At 32.7% G+C, this 19,244-nt stretch overlaps 1 protein-coding gene across 5 annotated transcripts in view; it reads right to left on the reverse strand.

Moving 5' to 3' along the window:
- Positions 1-19,244, reverse strand: part of CCSER1 (coiled-coil serine rich protein 1) — a 1,450,145-nt gene that overhangs the window by 770,841 nt on the left and 660,060 nt on the right. For all 5 annotated transcript variants that reach the window (XM_077142860.1, XM_077142859.1, XM_077142861.1 and 2 more), the window contains one exon: positions 3,227-3,304. In XM_077142860.1, the coding sequence (XP_076998975.1) occupies positions 3,227-3,304 (78 nt within the window). The remainder of the gene's footprint in view (positions 1-3,226; positions 3,305-19,244) is intronic.

The raw sequence follows: 19,244 nt of genomic DNA on the forward strand, positions 1-19,244 counted from the left end.
TTTTTAGGAGCAAAAGACTGACCTGAAAGTCTAAGTTGTTTATTAAATATAGCATAAGTGGCAGATTGAGAAATTGCATAACTTCATCTCTCATGTAGGGAAACAAACTCAGCTGCTTTTACGCCTAGGCATGAATATGATAGGGAATGCTGATAACTATCGTGAACTGGAGTTCTTGTGCCCCATTTAAATAAAACAACTCTCCTCATCCTTAGTTCACTGGTACTATTTGGAAATAACGGCATAGGGTTCCCACATCTTCCAGTTGTTTAAGAGAACCATGGGTGGATTTTATCATTTTTGAAACACTAGGTAAGCAAAATAAAACATTACAGTGATGATTTTTAAATCATAAGCACAAGGTGCTGAGCAGGAGCTGAAATGTTGTGTGGATATAGTATGTGGGGTGTGGATTATCTCTCAAGGCAGGTCAGTTTTTATTTCCTTAAAAAAATGAATTTGAAGGGTGGGCTTCAATATTAATAAAGTTGAAAAGCACTGGGAAAAGTGGTACTGAAAAGATTTCATTATCATCTTTAGTATATGCAATTCCAAAGTGTAACCTACATCTGTTGACTCCTTGGGAGATTTTCCAGAATGCTACCCAGTTTTCTTCAACATTTATTTGATAGATCTTATTGAGGTACATTCCTGTAGATAGCCAATTACTTATCTAATATTCAAGTTGAGAATAAAGGTAGAGATATCAGTGGCAAAGTAATTGTCAGTTATGTTTTTTTGAATAACATATCTTCTGTTTTTATTTAAAATACTCCCAAAGAGGGTGTACGGGTGGTTCAGTGGTAGAATGCTCAGCTTCCATGTGGGAGACCTGGATTTGATTCCCGGACCATGCACTCCCCACCTCAAAAAAAAAAAAAATGCTACCATAAGGATCAATTTCAGTCAAATGTCATTCTAAGATAATGTTCAAAGGAATGTATTCACCTTGATAAACACTTGAGTCAAAATAATATCTCTTCTTATTCTAGGAGTGCTTACAAAATATATCAGGAAAAGAGAGAGAAGACCTCACTATTAGAAACTTAATTACTTCATGGGAAAAAAGGGAACAATCAAATCCCTCAAGCAACTGACAATATTTTTCATTCAGCAGTTATGTTCTAATATCAGAGAGGATGTGAAGAGGTTGGGTTTTAGAACTACTATGTACTAGTAAGAAAAGCTAAAGAGTTAGAGAGGTTTGATCTTAGTCTAAGATCAACTATTATTTTAAGACCATGCCACAATCATGGGGAAGGAGAAAAGAAAATAACCTTTTTTTTCTTGTTACCATGTTGCTCAACTATCATAATTTTAATAGAGATTTAGATACACATGAATTATAATATCAGGTAAAGCCAGGGTATGGTTATAAGGAAACTTAAATGTCTGCTATGTATTAAATAGTTTTCAAAATATTTTGAAAGTGTAATATACTCTTCTTGCTAAGGTATGTTGCAAAGTGGTTTCTACACATTTTGAGTTTATATAAAGACAAATAAGTACCCTGACTCATTTACACAATGCAAATTTATAAACTGATAATAATGCAGAAACTTTATTTCATAATGTCAAACTTTAATTTTAGACACTTTCAAAAAAACTAGTGGGAAGTTTCATATCTGAAAGAAAATCTTAAAGCAAATATAAATAATATTAATATTCCCTAAAATTAAATGAGGTGCTATAACTATGTTGTTTATCAAAAGCCAATATTACATATTATGAGCATTTTTAAAGTTATAATTGCTTGTAAAACCACTTAACACATATACAATGTTAATCTTTTAGTACCAGTCAGAGAAACTAACTAAAATAATTATATTCATATTAGTTTTATGTCAGAATTTTCTGTAATATATATGACCTTTACTTTACCTTTCTTAAAATTACATTAATTTTCAAGGAATGTATTCATTATCAGTATATTAAAAAGACAGAATATTTACTGACCTATTCAATTAAAGCCTTGTTAAACAATTTTTGTAAATTGTATCCCATTTTCCATGAGGTGGAAATATCAATATTACTAAATTTTGAAACGTCAATTCCATTTTTTCTTTCTGCTTCATAATAATGGCAATATTTGAAATACTGAAATATTTTAAATAAATAATGCAATCAGAACTCCATTCTCTGTTATAGAAGTGGGATTTTAACAATTATTATTGCCTATCATTAAGCAAAGAATCATCTATAATTAGACAACTAAGCATTCTCACTGGAATTTATAGCATCCTATGATTTTAATTTCAACAATATAGCAAATATTGAAATAGGGAAATACATGCCAGTCATGGTATTAGGTATAAACAATGTGAAGCTGAATAAGTTATAGGCTTCATATAAAAAAGAAGAGAAAATCCACAGCACTACCAACTGTATGATAAATTACAAAAATCATGGAAGCCATACAGAATCTCAAAGGGGGTATCCATCAGTCTTTATACCAAACTCTACTGAAATTATTGCACTTATTAAGTGCACTATCCCAACTTTCCAAGTTTTTTTTTCCCATGCTCTTAAGAAATGCCTTTATTTATAATAATCCTAACTTGATCTAAATATATGGATACAAATATAAAGTAGCTTATCTATAAGATTTGGCATAAAGGGAAACATAGAATGTTAAATGGCAAAACAAGACTTCTTCATATTTCTAACATATATAGTCTCAAAAATTGACGAAGTCTACTAGTCATACTAGTTATATACTAGTATATATATATATAGTATATAACTATTTTTGGCAAATGGTTTCATATTTCAGTTTTTGAATTCTGACATTTTGTAATGATTACATAATTAATTATTGGTGACCTCGAATTGCTAACAGAAATTTAACCCCTAGATTGGGGTTTTATGATTAATGCTAAACTTGTTAGCTTAATTAATGAAGACAAAATATTTGAAACCTCTTTGTTGACATTACATCAAACTATTACAATAAAACTTTTGTCTCTTACATGGAAAGCAAATAATGTGCTTAACAAAGTATTAATTACATTCTTAATTTTTACCCCTTTTTAGGAACTATAATGACAGTGGAACAAAAAATAATGATTTTAATATTTGAAATCAGGTCCTTAAACATTAAAGCAGTTCACATCATCATCTATGCATAGACTGCTGTTGTATTTTAGTAAAATAACAATTTCTATTTAACTGTTCTAAACACAAGATAGACACTTTTGCTTGTTTGCTTTCTTTGTTTATTTTTTACCTCGAAAGGCAATGGCTCTTCAGTAAGAGGACTAACAGGAAGTGAAGTGGTGCTACTTGCTGGGCTCATATCTGAACTCTGCAAAGAAAACAGAATTAAGTTAAAGAGGTACATTTTTGTAGTCATTTTTATTACCCTTATTTAGAATCCAATTATTTCTCTTAAAATGGAAAAGCATACAACTAAATGAAATGAATCTATAGAAAACTTAAATTATTGTTTATTGTGAATCATTCCCTATTTACAAATAAATAGTTATCTGCAAAATCAAATTATCATCTTTCAATATGAATTTCAGTAACTTTCATGAAAAAAATTATCATTTTTTGCATTAGGAGAATATTCAGTATTATATTTGATAAGCCTAATGCAGGAAATTGGGTAAAAACTGAAAAATAATCTACTAAAGGAAGTAGGAAAACATATGTATCAGATAATTGAAGTGAATTTGTGAGTGACTTTAATTCCTAAATTTTATCCAGGGCTTCTTGGTCAAGTTATCTGATTAAAACCAGGAAATATTCTGAATTGCTGACCTTTACCATCTGATTATGTGGGTGGTATAATGGAAAAACAGAGCTTTCCTGGGGAATGAATTTAATGCAGGATTCTAATATAAGAAATGCTGAATGAAGGTTTTGAAAAGCAGAAAAAATGTTTTGGGAAACAAGTCACTTGAGCTGTTTCTCTAATATTGGCTGCCTCATGAGAATTTAAGCCAATGACAGATCACAATTTATACACTTGAAATATCTGATATTTGCCTGAAGAATTGATATTAAGCATAGTTTATTAAAGTTTCTTGCCTTCAAAAATCATACATTAAGGAGAAAGGCACTTTCAGTTGTGAAAATTAAGCATGGTCATATTCTTGTAGAGGAATATTTCTTAATTTCCATAAGAAGAAGAAGTAAGAAATTCAAGCTTCATTTTAAACTTCTTTTAAGGCTGAAGTCAACACAAATTCCCAGATATAAATATGTCATTCTAAGGGCTGTAGAAAGCAAACTCTAAAATTTACATCATCAAACACTGATTCTTTGAATGCTATTCTTAAAAAAAAAATCTTTGCTGTAGCCTTATCTTTCAAATCCATCTTATATTGTGACACCTTAATTCTATTGCAACTAGGAAATCTTGAGAACAATGTTTAAAAAAAATCAATCTTATATGACATCAATTGATAAACTGCATTTAATTATCCAAGTTGAGAAGCATATATAGAAAAAGAATAAAAGTATATTTATTTGTAGCTAATTGTTTTCTCATTTGCTTTTCAGTGATCTGTAATTTATCTAACTGCAATTTGTTTCTTTTTAGCTAAATGCTATAGCAAACTGTTTGTAAATTCATTGTCTTAGTCATACTTCATATATTAATTCATTTACCCTTCCATACAATAATAGCAATACCAATATAACTGTTTATCCAGATGCAAACTACCAAAGTACTTCATAAGTCACATTTGATGTTTTTAAAAACAAATAGTATATATGAACATCTTTTGTTTTTTTTGGTTTTTAAAAGCTAACAGTGTGTGTTTGTCCACAATTTTCTTTATAAAATATTTTGTTATGATTGTGGTTTCATTCCCTTTTGATATATTTGAGAGACTTCAGAAATTGTTGGTTCACGATAATGTGAAATTAATCCTATGGAAAAATAGAAGAGCTTTTCAGTACAACAACAACAACAACAAAAGTCCAGAGAAGGAATCATCTTAATTCTTACGTTAACACACCTGGGTTTTTTGACCTGTTGGGGAATGCATTGATGTTCTTGACAGGCATATTTAGTCAAGGTTCTCCAAAGAAACAGAACTAACAGAAGACATACAGAGAGATGAGAGATTTATTACAGGAATTGGCTCATTGGGACTGTGGGAATTGGCAAGTACAAGTTCCTCAAAGCAGGTACAAATTGGAAACTTCGAAAAAGGTGAAGCTGGATTCTCCAGGAGAAACTGCAAGTTGGAAACTCCAGTGAAGGTGATGTTGAATTCTCCAGGAGAAGTAGGTTGGCTGAAGTAGATTAATTCTCCTTTAAGACTGCTGAAATCTTCTCATTTTCAGACCTTCAACTGAGAGGATGAAGAGATGCCTCTCATTGCTAAAAGCAATTTCCTTTGTTCATTGTAGATGTAATCAGCCATAGTTGATAGTTTGTTCGTAGTTGATTGTTCAATCAACTGACTAATTTAAATCCATTGACCAAATACCACTATAGTTACAATCAGGTCAGGGCTTGCTTGACCAAACATTTAGATGCCATAACTTAGCCAAGTTGACACATGAAAATAACTGTCACAGCATTTTATAAGAATACTACTCTAATTCTGACAAGTGATATAAAACTTTGCTTTCTGGCTCTAAGTGCAATAGAAATCTGCTTCTTTCCAATAAGAGTGATTAAATAATATTACTGCAACATTTTTCCTACTTTCAAGATCTTATTTCAACCAAAACGGCAGACTTGCTTTCTTTCTCTTTCTATCTCAGGAAGGCTACGTTCTCCTTCTATTTTTCTCCAAATTGAGCTGAACATTAAGTGTGTTCTTTAAGTTCAATAATAAAATCTAGGCACGTATTAGCACTTGAGGCATATGAGATAGAGGTGAAAGCATACTCTTCTCATGCATATTGTTCTTTAGCATTCTTTCTGTTCATCTAATTTTGAAGAAACTAGTCACTTTATTGTTGTTACTATTTTTACAATATTATCTTCTAAATTTGTGAACCAATCCTTCACCTCCAATCTCTCTTTTTCTTTAAATCAAATTGGTTAAAGTATAATATAGCTACAAGAAAATGCAGCATTTTAAGATTATAGTTAGATGAGTTTTGACTCTACACATGGAACCAAAACCAAAATTAAGATAAAGAATATTTTCCTTATCTCATAATATTCCCTTATGCTCCTTTTCTATCTACTGTCTTCCATCACTGACCCCTGCCAACATAGATCTGCTTTCCACCACTACAATCTAAAATTTCATATAAGTGGAGATACACAGTATAAAATTTGGGGGTCAGTCTTCTTTTACTCGACAAATTATTTTGAAGCTCACACTGTCCTGTTTTGCATGTTTCAGGAGTCTAATAATTTTACCGTTGCATAGTATTTCATTGTACATCACCATTTTTTAATCCACTCACCTGTTGATGGATTTTACATTGCTTACAGCTTGTACCTGTTATGAATAAAGACAGGCTGAACATCTGTGTACAAACTCACTTTGTGGACATGTGTTTTCATTTATTTTTTGTTAATTAACAGTGAAATTTCAGGGTCCTACGGTTAAGTTTATGTTCAGTATCATGTCGATTTTATCAGAAATTGACGTTGTTTTTAAAAGAGATTGCCATCTTTCACATTCCCGCTATCAACATGTGAGACTTCTACTTGCTTTGTATCTCACACACATTTGTATTGTCAGCATCTATTTAATGTTAGGTTTTCGATGACAGCTTTTTGTTGTGTTCATTTCCATTTACATGGAGGACTAGTGATATGGATGATCTTCTCATGTACTAATTGAAAATTAGTATACTTTGCCATGGGAAGTGTCTGTTCAAATATTTTACCTACTTTCCTTTTTTTATGGGGTGGTTTATTTAAGAATTTTTGTCACACATGCTTTTTACAATATTTTCTACCAATTGTAGAAAATTGTCTTTTCATTTTTATAACAGTCTTCTGCAGATCCCAAAATTTCTAACCTCTTTTTCCTTTTTGTTTGTTTTTTTCTGGTTTGTACTTTTGGTGATCCATCTAAGAAATCTTGTTCCTGAGTTCCCAAAGATTTTCTTCTATATTCTCTTCTACCAACACTTTATTTTGTTTTGATACATTATGACCATAATAAAGGTTGAAGAGTTAGTATTCTATTTTTGTAATGCTTTTCTAATAATCTTGGTGAAAAATGAACATTCAATACCCTAAATCTTTGTACTTTCTAAGCCTAAGTTTTCCCCAAAGATTAATCCATCTTTTAGCAAGTCACCTCAGACATTTTAGCCAATCTACCTCAATAGGTGGGGAGTCTAATATTTTCTAGTGGCGTCATCATATTTTAATTATAATAAACAAAATTACTGAAATATTAGTCTGAGTTGTTGGAGGAAGTTTTTACTGATTTATTGAAAACGGCAATATTCAAGACTCTTTTCAGAGAAGGGGGCTATGGAACTGATGGGGCAGATGCATAGTGGAGGTATAGCAGAAGAAAATGAACAAAGGTTTAGTCGGGAAGGAAACCAGGAATGATAAAGTAGCAATGTGTTCCTAATCTCAGAAACTGGTTCTGTTATGGTTAACTAAACTTTTGACCCTTAGGAAAAAGAAGGCACAAACAGAGATAAAAATAACTGTTCTAAATCAAATTCTATGTGACAAGACGTAATACTTCTTGTTCAGATTTCTGAATGGAGTAAAATATAGTTTAGGCACATGGGAAAATATTGTGAACACCATGAAAGTTCAGCATTTCGGGCTGCACACGATGTTGGTGAAGGGCACCAAGTTTAAATGAACAAGACACCACCCAACAGGACAAAAATGGAAGAAGACTGACTGGAGTTTTTCTTGTTCCTAGGAGTCCTAGGAGATGGCTCTGCAGAGGCATGAAAGAAATTGTATTTGTTGCCTCATCATCTTGCCAGCTTAGTCAATAATTTCTCTTTTGAGCAACCACCTCAGTTAGACCTCCCCTGGATGCAAGCACAACTAGCAAGGCCTGCATCTCTCTGTGGTTTGGATGATAAGAGCTGCCCTTAAGTTCCTTGAAGGGTCCTTGCTGCTTCTGCTTTTCAAGATGTATAGTTTAAAACTGTCAATAGCCAGGAGCTATAGGGTAGCAAGGATCATATAAAGGCAAGAGCCAGGACCCATATGTACCCTTGTCCCTCCAATCACTCCACGGACCCTCATGGCAGCCTAGGTTTCCTAAGTCCTGGGCCCCTCCATCATACTCGTCCCCTCTCAGGCCTTGGTATAACAAAGCTGTCCTTTAATGCATTCTCTACTGGCTAGCTCTTTCTGTATAAGCCTCATCACCCTAAGAACTTCAACAGAACATCCAAAACTTAAGTGAATAATTGGGGTTGATTTATCAAGAAGCTTGACCACTTAAAGTTGCAGATAGGTGACCTCGTTTTAATCCAATTTTTATTTATTTATTTATTTTTAATCCAATTTTAATGCAACCTCAGACTGAAGTCACCTGGTACCAACTCTATCAACACTGAACTCACAATTACCAACCAACTCTGGCTATCAACACCAAACTCACAATTACCAAAAGTCCTTGTTGATCAGATTAAATAAATACATAAAGCTACTCTTATTAAAAAAAAAAACTGTGCATAGGAAGGACATGCAAGTTATGGTTGATGATCTTCTCAAAATAAATAATGTACACAGAAGAAAATATTTTTTGTACAATAATAGCAAATTTTTCTCAGGTTGACTTAAAGAAAAGCATCAGGGGAATGGTTTATAAATGTTGTTATAACAATGTTTAAAATGCTTAGTTATAAAACTAAACAATTGAAAATGAGAATAGTATATAGTGTAGGGCTTTGACACTCAAATGCTGTCACTAAGTAAATAGGAAACTTGAAGGGTACATTAATACCCTTGAAACCAGAAAATAATGTGGACACTTTAAATGTCAATTCTTCTCTTAGCGTCTACTATTATACTATTATACTTATTATTGATGAATATAAATATGTACTCATTTTAATAACTTTCAGAAATGTAACATTCTGTTCTTCCTGTTAACATGAACTGTCAACTAATTCACAAATGATCTGTCACTTGATATTATAAATGTCCTGTGTATACAATTTCCACATTTGTATTACATTGACTAATAACAATACAAAATGAAAATTTCAAGTTCAATTTTGAAATATTCTAAATTTATAAACTGAGAAGTTACTTTTTATCTAAAAACAAAATAAATTTTAGAAATATTTCATTATATAAGCCCATATTTTATTTGCCTTTGATTCTGGAGAAAGTAAGTTCATTTTATTAGGCTAAATTTTATTTTTAACACCTTGGTCCCAATCTTAGCTTCTAATATCTTAAAGAGATGGCACTATACTTTCTTCCTGCAGGTGATGCTTAATGACTTGCTTCCAAAGAGTAGAATATGGAAAGGGAAAAAAAAAAATCCATCTTCACAGTGGAGAAGCCTAGCAAATGCTACTTCAGCCAAGTGATCAAGGGTAACATCATATGGACAAAACGCAGCCTTAGTGTAATGTGATGAAACAGGTTCCTGACCTCTGAGCTTTTCCTCCTCAAAGCCAATGACCCTCATCTAATCACAGGAGAAACAACAGACAAGCCCAAAATGGGGGACAGTATAAAAGTCCTTAAAATTGTCAAGGTCATCAAGGACCAGGAAAGTCTGAGATACTGTTACAGACCAGAAGAGGTAAGGGAACCGTGAGGACTAAATAGAGCATAGGATCCTGGATGGAGCCCTAGAATAGCATAAAAAGGACATTAAGGAAAACTGATGAAATGCGAATAAAGCATTGAGATTAATAGCAATGTACCAATGTCGATTTCTTAGATTAGGCTAAGGTACCCTAATGAGACAGGATATTTACAGGGAAACCGACAAGGAGTACATGAAATTCTCTGTCCTACCTCAGCAACTTTTCTCTAAATCTCAAAAAAAAAGTTCTAAAATAAAAGTTTATTTACAAATATTCTTTACTGGCAATATAACCAGGCTTTTCAGCATTATAATACATGACTGCTATTATACTCATAGCTTCTAAGCTTTCATCAGGTCTTTTATAACTTTCATAAAAATAAATTTTGATAGACTATTTTATTGGAATGTATATCCTCTCCACCAAAGAATCTTGAATCTTCTAAGGAGAGCTGACTGAGAAGCTGATTTGAACTGTTTTGCATACTTTCATGTTCCATATGGGAAGGCTGAAAGAAAGCTCCAGACATATAAAATGATCTATTTGTTTGGGAACTCTTGAGGTGCTTGGTAGAGTGAGTTTACATATTAATATTTACTGGATGCCATAATTCTATAGGACAGAATCATTAATTATACCTCCCCTGAAAGCATAATTAATAGATCTGTCCTATGGGATAGAAGTATATTTATAAGAATTTCTTGAAGTGAAACATGATCAATTAAGGTCAAATATGTTGAGTACACAGGCAGATTTGAGTGTAAGTGAAATGTTTTAATTTCTTAAGACATTAGAGTAAAATTTATATCTAATAAAATTAAATGGTCACCTGAGTTAACTCTAACTTGAGGATTTATTCTTATTTTTCTAAAATTATGTAGAAAATATATATACACATGTTACAGTGTATAGTTGTTTTAGTGATCAATGGCATTATTACTGACAAAGTACATAGGGCAATGATTTCTGTTTCTCCTGGAAATATTTTCTTTAGATATGTCAATTTTCTGTTGACATGTCTTTTATTTGTTTTTTTTTAATTTTATTTATTTTGTTTTTTTTTAATTTTATTTCTTTTATTTGTTCAGCCATTCAACAAATACCGATTGAGTACACATTAGGCTTTCCCCCACCTTGCATTTTAAGTTTTGCAACCATTTGACCTACTAGTAAGCTATGGGTAGATGTGAGAAATAGAATAGAGGGACCCTAAATATAGTACAGAAAGTCATTCTTTATATATTAGTGGGTAGACTCTGGAGTGCTAACATGTGTCCTTCACCAGGACACGTTGCAATTGCAATGAGCCTACAAAAATGCCAGGATATTAGTGTGTTTACTATTTCTTTTCTATTAAATATATATTATTTACTTTTGATCAGACACATTCCAATCCAGGTTGCTGAACACTGAATTTCAGACATATCTTTGTGATTCCACTCACTTTATTCTTATGCCTTACTGGCTTGTTTTTTTAGCAGAAAATCAAAAAGGAGAGCAACCATAAATTGAATACACTCTTTAAATCAAGAGTAGCTTTTTGTTCTATGGCCTAACTCAACTCCTTTATCCATTCGACACACATTTTTTAGTAGCCTTGTTTTCTCCAAATGAAAATGTGAGCTCTTTTTCCTTTATGATCTTCTTGTAGTTGATATCTGTTGATTTTGTCTCCCTAGCATCCAGTCCACTTTATTATGTTAGTAACATTTTATTTTCCTTTGGGAAATAATTTCTCCCCAATTCCCAATGTATTTGTTTTGGGTGGCACTGGTCCAGTACCCTTGAAATAGGTGTGAACATATAAATAAAGGACTGGTTAACCTCTTCCTTTGATCACAAAAATGTACAAGAGACAAGTTATTTAAACATAGCTTAAATCAGAGAATTTTGTTGAAATTTTAAGAAAGAGCTGCCCTTATTCAGCTAATGCCTATGAGATTATAAGAAAATGTTTACATCTGAATTACCAAGGGCTACCAAATTTTTGGAACTTGTCTAGGAAGAAACCCAATATAGCATGAATCCAAGAAACGGAAAGAAAGAAACTGAGCCCTAAGGACATATTTGACATCTTGAATCTGACTGTACATGGGCAATTAATTTTCATAAGTCAGTGTGCATAAGATTTAAAAGTCCTTTTAAAATGTTTTTAAAACACTATGGTTGGGATATTGCAAATGATGGATCCTAATGATAGTGTGCTTACTATTTCCTTTCTATTAATTATATATATATATATATATATATATATATATATATATATAATTTATTTACTTTTGATTAGATGCACTCACATAGTCCAAAATTCAAAAGGCACAACATGTTTCCCCTGGAAAAAAAACCTGTCTTCTACTCCTAGTGTCCAATCATCCTGCCCTTTACAGAAGCTACCAATTTTACAAATTGATTGTATATCCTTCTAGAGATTTTTTACACACACACAAATATGCACACATATATATGTATATATAGTCACTGCTTTTACCAAATTACCATTTATATGCATGTAAAGAGGTCTTTTGTGTTTTATATGACTATATAGTGTTCCATTTTATGGCTACATCATAATATAGTGAACCAGTGCTGTACTCCTACTCTTTTCCTACTACAAACAATGCTGAAATGAATAATCATACACTGTATCTAAATTTATCTATAAAATAAATTTCTGGATGTGGAATAACTGGGCTAAAAGACATATGCAATTGTAATCTTGAATGGTATTGCCAAGTTACTCTGCGTTGAGATTGCATATGTTACAAACCCACAAGATGCATAAGAGGGGTTGTTATTAGAGTCTCACTATGTGTTCTCTACTTCCAAAGGCCTTTAGCATTGATCCACAAACTAAAGAAAAATCTAGTTGAAGCTCAATCTCCTAAGATCATAGAGATCTGAAGAGACAAGTAAATTAGTTTTATTAAATCTTTTTCTGCCTGGTATCAAAAATCCATGAATGTTGAGAGAAACAAGGTCCCAAAAGATCCCTGGCTTGGAATGCAGCTAGCTTTGCTCTTAGCTCCACTTTTGATCTGGTGATCCAATTCCTATTACTAAGCTCTTACTTTTTTGTTCTATCACTTAATTAAAGCTAAATAAAAGCTGACCAAACACCAGATCAATTCAAATTACTAGGCTATAGCAAAAAATAAGCTGGCTTATTCATTCAGGGTGAATGCTCCAGGATTGGAAAGTTCAGAAATCAAATTATGTCAATTCATGCAAGAATGAGTGGGTTTTGAGGGGATGATTAAAAATAACTAAATGAATATCAGCGAAAACTGAGGGTAGTAAGTACTCAGGGTAGTAATCTATATGAATCCTTCCCTTTTGGTGAAGACATTCACTCAGAATCCATAGTATAAAGCAGAAGATTATTTGTTTAGCACTTAGATACTCTCAAAGGACACATACGAAGCTATGGTAAATGGTAAAATCATTTAGAAACAGAGTATCTTCTCCTTTGAGTAATGCTAGTGCTCTGCCACAGTGCTAAAATTCAGACTATCTCATGCATTAAAAAAAAAAAAAAAAATCAACTACCAAAAGCCCAATTATTTCATGCCAAATACACCACAAAATAATTTAGGGTACAAACAGTTAATCTTATTACCAATATATTTTTAAACTGGCTTATTTATTTTTGTTGATGTGGGTTATTTCAATTGTAACTAAGTTTATTAATCATAAATTGTGTTTTTTTAGCTTAACTATTAAGAAATTTCAGTTTCTGATTTTATTTCCAAATCTGCGGAATTCAGTGCCGTTGAACCTTAAAGTCATTATTAGTTTCCCAAGTTCCTTTTCAGGTACTGTGAAATGGAGCTCCTATACTAACCCACTGTTTCTCCCAGGGAAAGAAATTTTGCTCCTGACTCCTAATTTCTGTGCCTGGATCTGAACCAATTTGTTGCTGGAATTCCTTGATGCCTTATTTTGTGACTTGAGTTTTGTGACTCAAGTAACTTGAGTTTTGTGACTTAAGTAAATCTTATTTTGGTTTACTTTCTTGAAAATTCTTGATATGTTCTACTTCTGCCAACAGGTCCAAATTATGATCTAATTTTATTAACAACATTTAATAAAAACTATTGAGAACCTACCACAAGCCAGATACTTGTGATGTGTGCTTAATAGAATCAGTCTCTGCCTCCAATTATTTTAAGTTCACTTGAAGAGACAAGCAAGTGTGAAAAGTACAAACTGGGGGAAAAAACACTAAATGAAAAATAAATAGAGAGCTAAATGAAAATCCAACTATCCACAGATAATGACTGTTAAAATATCTATGTATATTCCCCAGTCCTTTCTTTGTCTGTGCAATGATTTAATGTATACAATTATATTCATCCTAAATTTTGCTGCTTTCTGAGGATTTTTTTCATATAAAATATTTTCCTTCAGTTTATTTCTTGAGAAATGTATAAACATTCCATTATATAAATATAACTTTGTTCATCTTACCAGGCCCCCAATTTTGGATGTTTGGTACTTCTATTTTTTTCTCTATAGTTAATACCATGATGCCATTCTCAAAATAGGTCTGTGAATATTTGTTTTGACATATTTGTCGAGTTATAAAGTCTCAGTTAAAGGATATACACGAAGTTGATAACTCCACAAATAGCACATTTTCCTCCAGAGCCAATGTACTGACTTTTACTCCTACTTGAGATATTTGATAGTTCAAAATTTATTGTACCTTCAATAAGCAAAGAAAATTATATCAGGTTATTTGCTAGTCTATGATTTAATAATTGATTAGAACTTTAGGAAAAGAAGCAGAGCTTTAAGTTAGATCAAAATGGATTCTAAATGGGGGGTGCAAGGGTAGGTCAATGGTAGAATTCTCGCCTTTCATGCGGGAGACCCAGGTTCGATTCCTGGCCCATGCACTTCCCTCCAAAACAAAACAAACAAGCAAACAAACAAACAAAACTTCAGCAAATGGTGCTGTAATAAGGGGATACTCCCATGGAAAAATAATGAAATGAGACCTACAATAAGGGGATACTCCCAGAGAAAAAGAATGAAATGTGACCCCCATTATACAGCATACAAAAAAAAGAAAAAAAAAAAAGATTGGCTTTAAGTGGCTTAAAGTGTTAAATACAAAAGCAACTGTCTGGGTGCATGGGTGGTTCACTGGTAGCATGCTAACCTTTCATGCGGGAGACTGGGTTTGAATCCCAGACCATGTACCCCACCCCCCAAAAAAGACTGTCAAGAAGCATTTGAAGAACACATAGGTAAATATTAACTATGTATCAGTTATTGTCAAATGGCAAGGACTTTTCTAAAGATAAATGCAAAGAAATCAAAGATTGATATATGTAACTTTTGAATTTTTACATATTAAATAATACACTATAAACAAAATTTTGGAGCAAAAATATTTGTAAAATGCTATATTTGGGAGGAACACCTATTCCACATAACTGGAGTTTCTAACCATAAGAAGAAGCTCTACAAACATTACACCCTCAGCTTCTCTACCTTGAATAGAAAGGGTGACTTTTCTTGTTGATAAATTTGGGATGGATGAGTTCAGTATGCTAGACTCAGCTCGTTCCTCTTTCTTTTGCTGGGAGGACCAAATGCAAGAATGTGTTTTGATCAGCAGTTGTGCCATTGTTATTTTTTCTTTTTTAACAGTTTTATTCAAATACCATACAAGCCATCCTAAGTGTGCATTCAGTGACTTTTAGTATAATCACATAGTTATGCATTCACTACTATAGTGAATATGAGGACATTTTCATTTCTGTTGAAGAAAAAATCCCATACGCCTTATAATGCCCTATTATTGACATTTAGCTTTGGTACAATTTGGTAACCTTCATTACAGTTAAAGCAAGAATATTACAATGTCACTGTTTAACTATAGACCTTAGTTTACATTAATTGTATTTTTCCCATATACCATTCTATTATTAACCCCTTGTAATAGTGATGCACGTTTGTTCAAGTTCATGTAAGAAAGGCCACCTAGCAGGTGGTTGAAAAATATTGAGAGATTGTAATATGATGGTGGTTTGGGACAAGGTTTTTGGCAATGGATGTGCTAAAAATTGAATGAATTCTATACATAGTTTGAAGGTAGAAATGACAATCTCCTGATGGTTTGGATTTGAGAAAAATGAAGGAGTTAAGAATGGTTTCCAAGATTTTGCCTGAGGAAACAGAAGGATTAAGTAAAAAATTTACTGGGATGGGAAGACTGCAGAAGGAGCATATCTGAATTGAAAACTTGGTAGTTGGTTTGTTCAAGTTGAGTTTGAATTTCTAGCTGGACATTATAGTAGAGATGTAAAATAAGCACTTGGAAATACTGACTGAATAAAGGTAGAAAGCAAGATCACTGAGAACACAGGAGGTTCAGCTGCTGAGACCCCAGGATGATCCGGAAATCATCTACTTACATAAGTCAGGACTATTTCAGGAGCAGTAAAGAGACAGTGAAAAGGAGCAAGGAAGGTGCTTTCAGGGTCTGATGAAGACAGTAAGTAAACAAGGGAGCAAGTAGCATAGTCTGACGGCATGTGCTTCCTATGAGGAAGTAGAAATGACAGTGGTTGGGAAAATGTGAGGGGAAACAAGGACACCTGCCTCTTCTTTAGACTCCATAAAATGAAAGGCATGGTACTGAAAATAGCCAGCACTTAGCTTATGCTACCTGGAACCCAAAATAATTTTACCTAAATTATTGTTTCACAAATTCTTTGCTCATAGAGGACAAGAAGCTTAGCATCTTCCTGTAAAAAATATGTCTAGGACCAACAACCAATTTACCACAAATACATTTCATGGAAAACCAAGCAACAAGGAATGAGCAGAATATGTAGAAAGCATTTATTCAACTATATATCCATTGTCTGAATTTTATTTTGCTGTATTACATACTCATGAATATACTCATTAATATTCATGAAGATAATATATAGATTACTTTTTTCCCAAATGTCATACTTTTCCAAATTCCCCCAAGCTATCAAGAACCCTTGTAGTGTTCATCAATATCTTTCAAGACTTAGTAGCTGAATCCTTAAATTTTGTTTGCTTGTCTCAAAAATATAATGTATCACTCAAAATATTCGATTTGAAATAAGGTAGATACAGTGGTGTGCTGGAGCTAACTGGCAAGGGCTCCCTAGAGTTGATTGTGAATTTCTCTTTCCAAATTCATGTTCAGTTATACTACACTGGTAACTTGAAATCAACGATGGTACTATTTACACCACAGAAATTGGCAAACACTACAAATCTGGGCTTTCTTATTTAGAAAGCTGATTGTTACTCATTTACCAGCACACCACTGAACACATTATACTTACAAACACACACTGCAAAAAATTAACTATTAAACATACTGCGTGTGAGCAGATGAAATTTTAATTTCATTTATTGCTTTTTATTTATTTGTTCATTTTCTAGAAGAAATCATTTTTAAATGCATGGGAAATGAAATTTCTAAATAGAACTTGTTTTACAAACCCTAGCATTTTCAAAGTTCCCTTCTCATTATTACACTATAGTCCTGATTTGAAACATAATCTCTGTCAGAATTATTGTATTTTAAGTGATCCTCCTGACTTAGCCTCTCCCCTCTCCAATCCTTCCCATCATTACATCAGGTTGATCTTTCTGAAGCATAGTTTTTATGCCACCCCTACCCCCACACTTTTCTTAAGGACTTTCTGGTTTTCACTTTAGGGAAGTGAATAAATTCTCCACCTTTGGGTTGGCATTCAGCTTCCTCACAAACTAAAATCAACCGTCTCTTTGAACTTCATCACCCATTGCTTACCTGAGTCCAACTCTCAAGACAAGCAATTATCAGCTGTTTTCCCAACAACCCTCTTAACTTCAATTCTCCTTGTCACATTTACTTGCTTACAGTCATAGTGATATTTCTATCTAAGTATTTGGAAACATTCTCTTTCAGTAACCCTGATATCAAAATCTCATCCACCCTTTACAATCAAGCTTACATGCTTATTCCTCCATGAGAATTTTTCCAGTTTAGAGTGGTGAGTAAAAATGCCTATCTTTGAATTCCATTATTTGAATTCCAATCACACTGTCCATTCCTCTTTGGTCCTCACAATGCTCTGACTTCATTATATTTTTCTTGTATATTCCTTATTTCATTCACGCTCCCTATGGGTAGTACATTGTTCTACATACACCTTAAAATATGTATTCCTCAGAGTACAAGATAAAGACGCTCTCACATAGTGGGTGTGGGAAAAAGTACCTATACAATTAATTGTTTTCAGTGGGGTGTGGGTACTTCTTTCATAAAAATTAACTTGGGTCATTCTAATATGTAGCCAGAAAGGAGAGTTATTATGCTACATGAATCAATAAGTATATAACAAATGAATTCACGTTGAAATGGGTCATATTTTTCAAAAAGTATTAAGGGTTTGTGCACGTACAGAATAAATACAAGAAATCAAGTAAATGGAAAAGAAAGAATAGAGAAAATGTAATATCTTGATAAGATAATAGATAAAATCTGGTATTTCCTATGGATTGATTTAGAGGATAAATGAAATACAGATTTGAACATGGAATCTTTTGTTTGCTCATTTGTTTTTTCTGTTGACTCTTATTTTACCCCAGTGTTTGTTTTTAAACTTATTATACATTTAGCATGTATTTTGAAATATTGTTTATTGTTTTGGTGTCCTCAAATAAAATATTCAGAAGGACAATTCAAAAAGTCTGTTATGAAAAAAAAAAAGTCTGTTATGATCTTTTCCTTATCTACATCAATGGTCTTACTTCCTGAACACATCTCATCCTGAACTTTATACCCTTGTACAGGCTCCTAAACTTTTGATGCATAGCAGTTAATTGACTGGCATTTGGGCATCACTGCAGCAATCTTCATTCAGTAGGTCTATGACAAAGTCAAGGAATCTTATTTTTAACATGCACCCAAGGGTATCTTTTATAGATGGTCTGCAAACTTTGAAAAGCACAGCTGTGGTAATAAGAACCGGTTATAGCTCCCCTGCATACCTACATTGGTCTCATTATTATTTGCCCTCATTAAATCTTTTCTCTTTTAAAAAAAAATTATTAATTAATTAAAAAAATTAAGAACAAACAAAACATTAACATATCATTCTGTTCTACATATATAATCAGTAATTCTCAATATCATCACAGTTGCATATTCATCATTTCTTAGAACATTTGCATTAATTCAGAAAAAGAAATAAAAGACAATAGAAAAAGAAATAAAACAATAACAGAGAAAAATAAAAACAATTATACATACCATACCCCTTGCCCCTCACTTTCATTTATCACTAGCATTTCAAACTAAATTTATTTTAACAATTGTTCCCCCTATTATTTATTTTTATTCCATATGTTCTACTCCTCTTTTGTCAAGGTAGGTAAAAGGAGCATCAGACACAATGTTTTCACAATCACACAGTCACATTGTGAAAGTTGTATCATTATTCAGTCATCATCAAGAAACATGGCTACCGGAATACAGCTCTACATTTTCAGGCAGTTCCCTCCAGCCTCTCCACTACATC

This window comes from Tamandua tetradactyla, chromosome 24, assembly GCF_023851605.1.
Source record: "Tamandua tetradactyla isolate mTamTet1 chromosome 24, mTamTet1.pri, whole genome shotgun sequence".
NCBI classification, from domain to species: domain Eukaryota; kingdom Metazoa; phylum Chordata; class Mammalia; order Pilosa; family Myrmecophagidae; genus Tamandua; species Tamandua tetradactyla.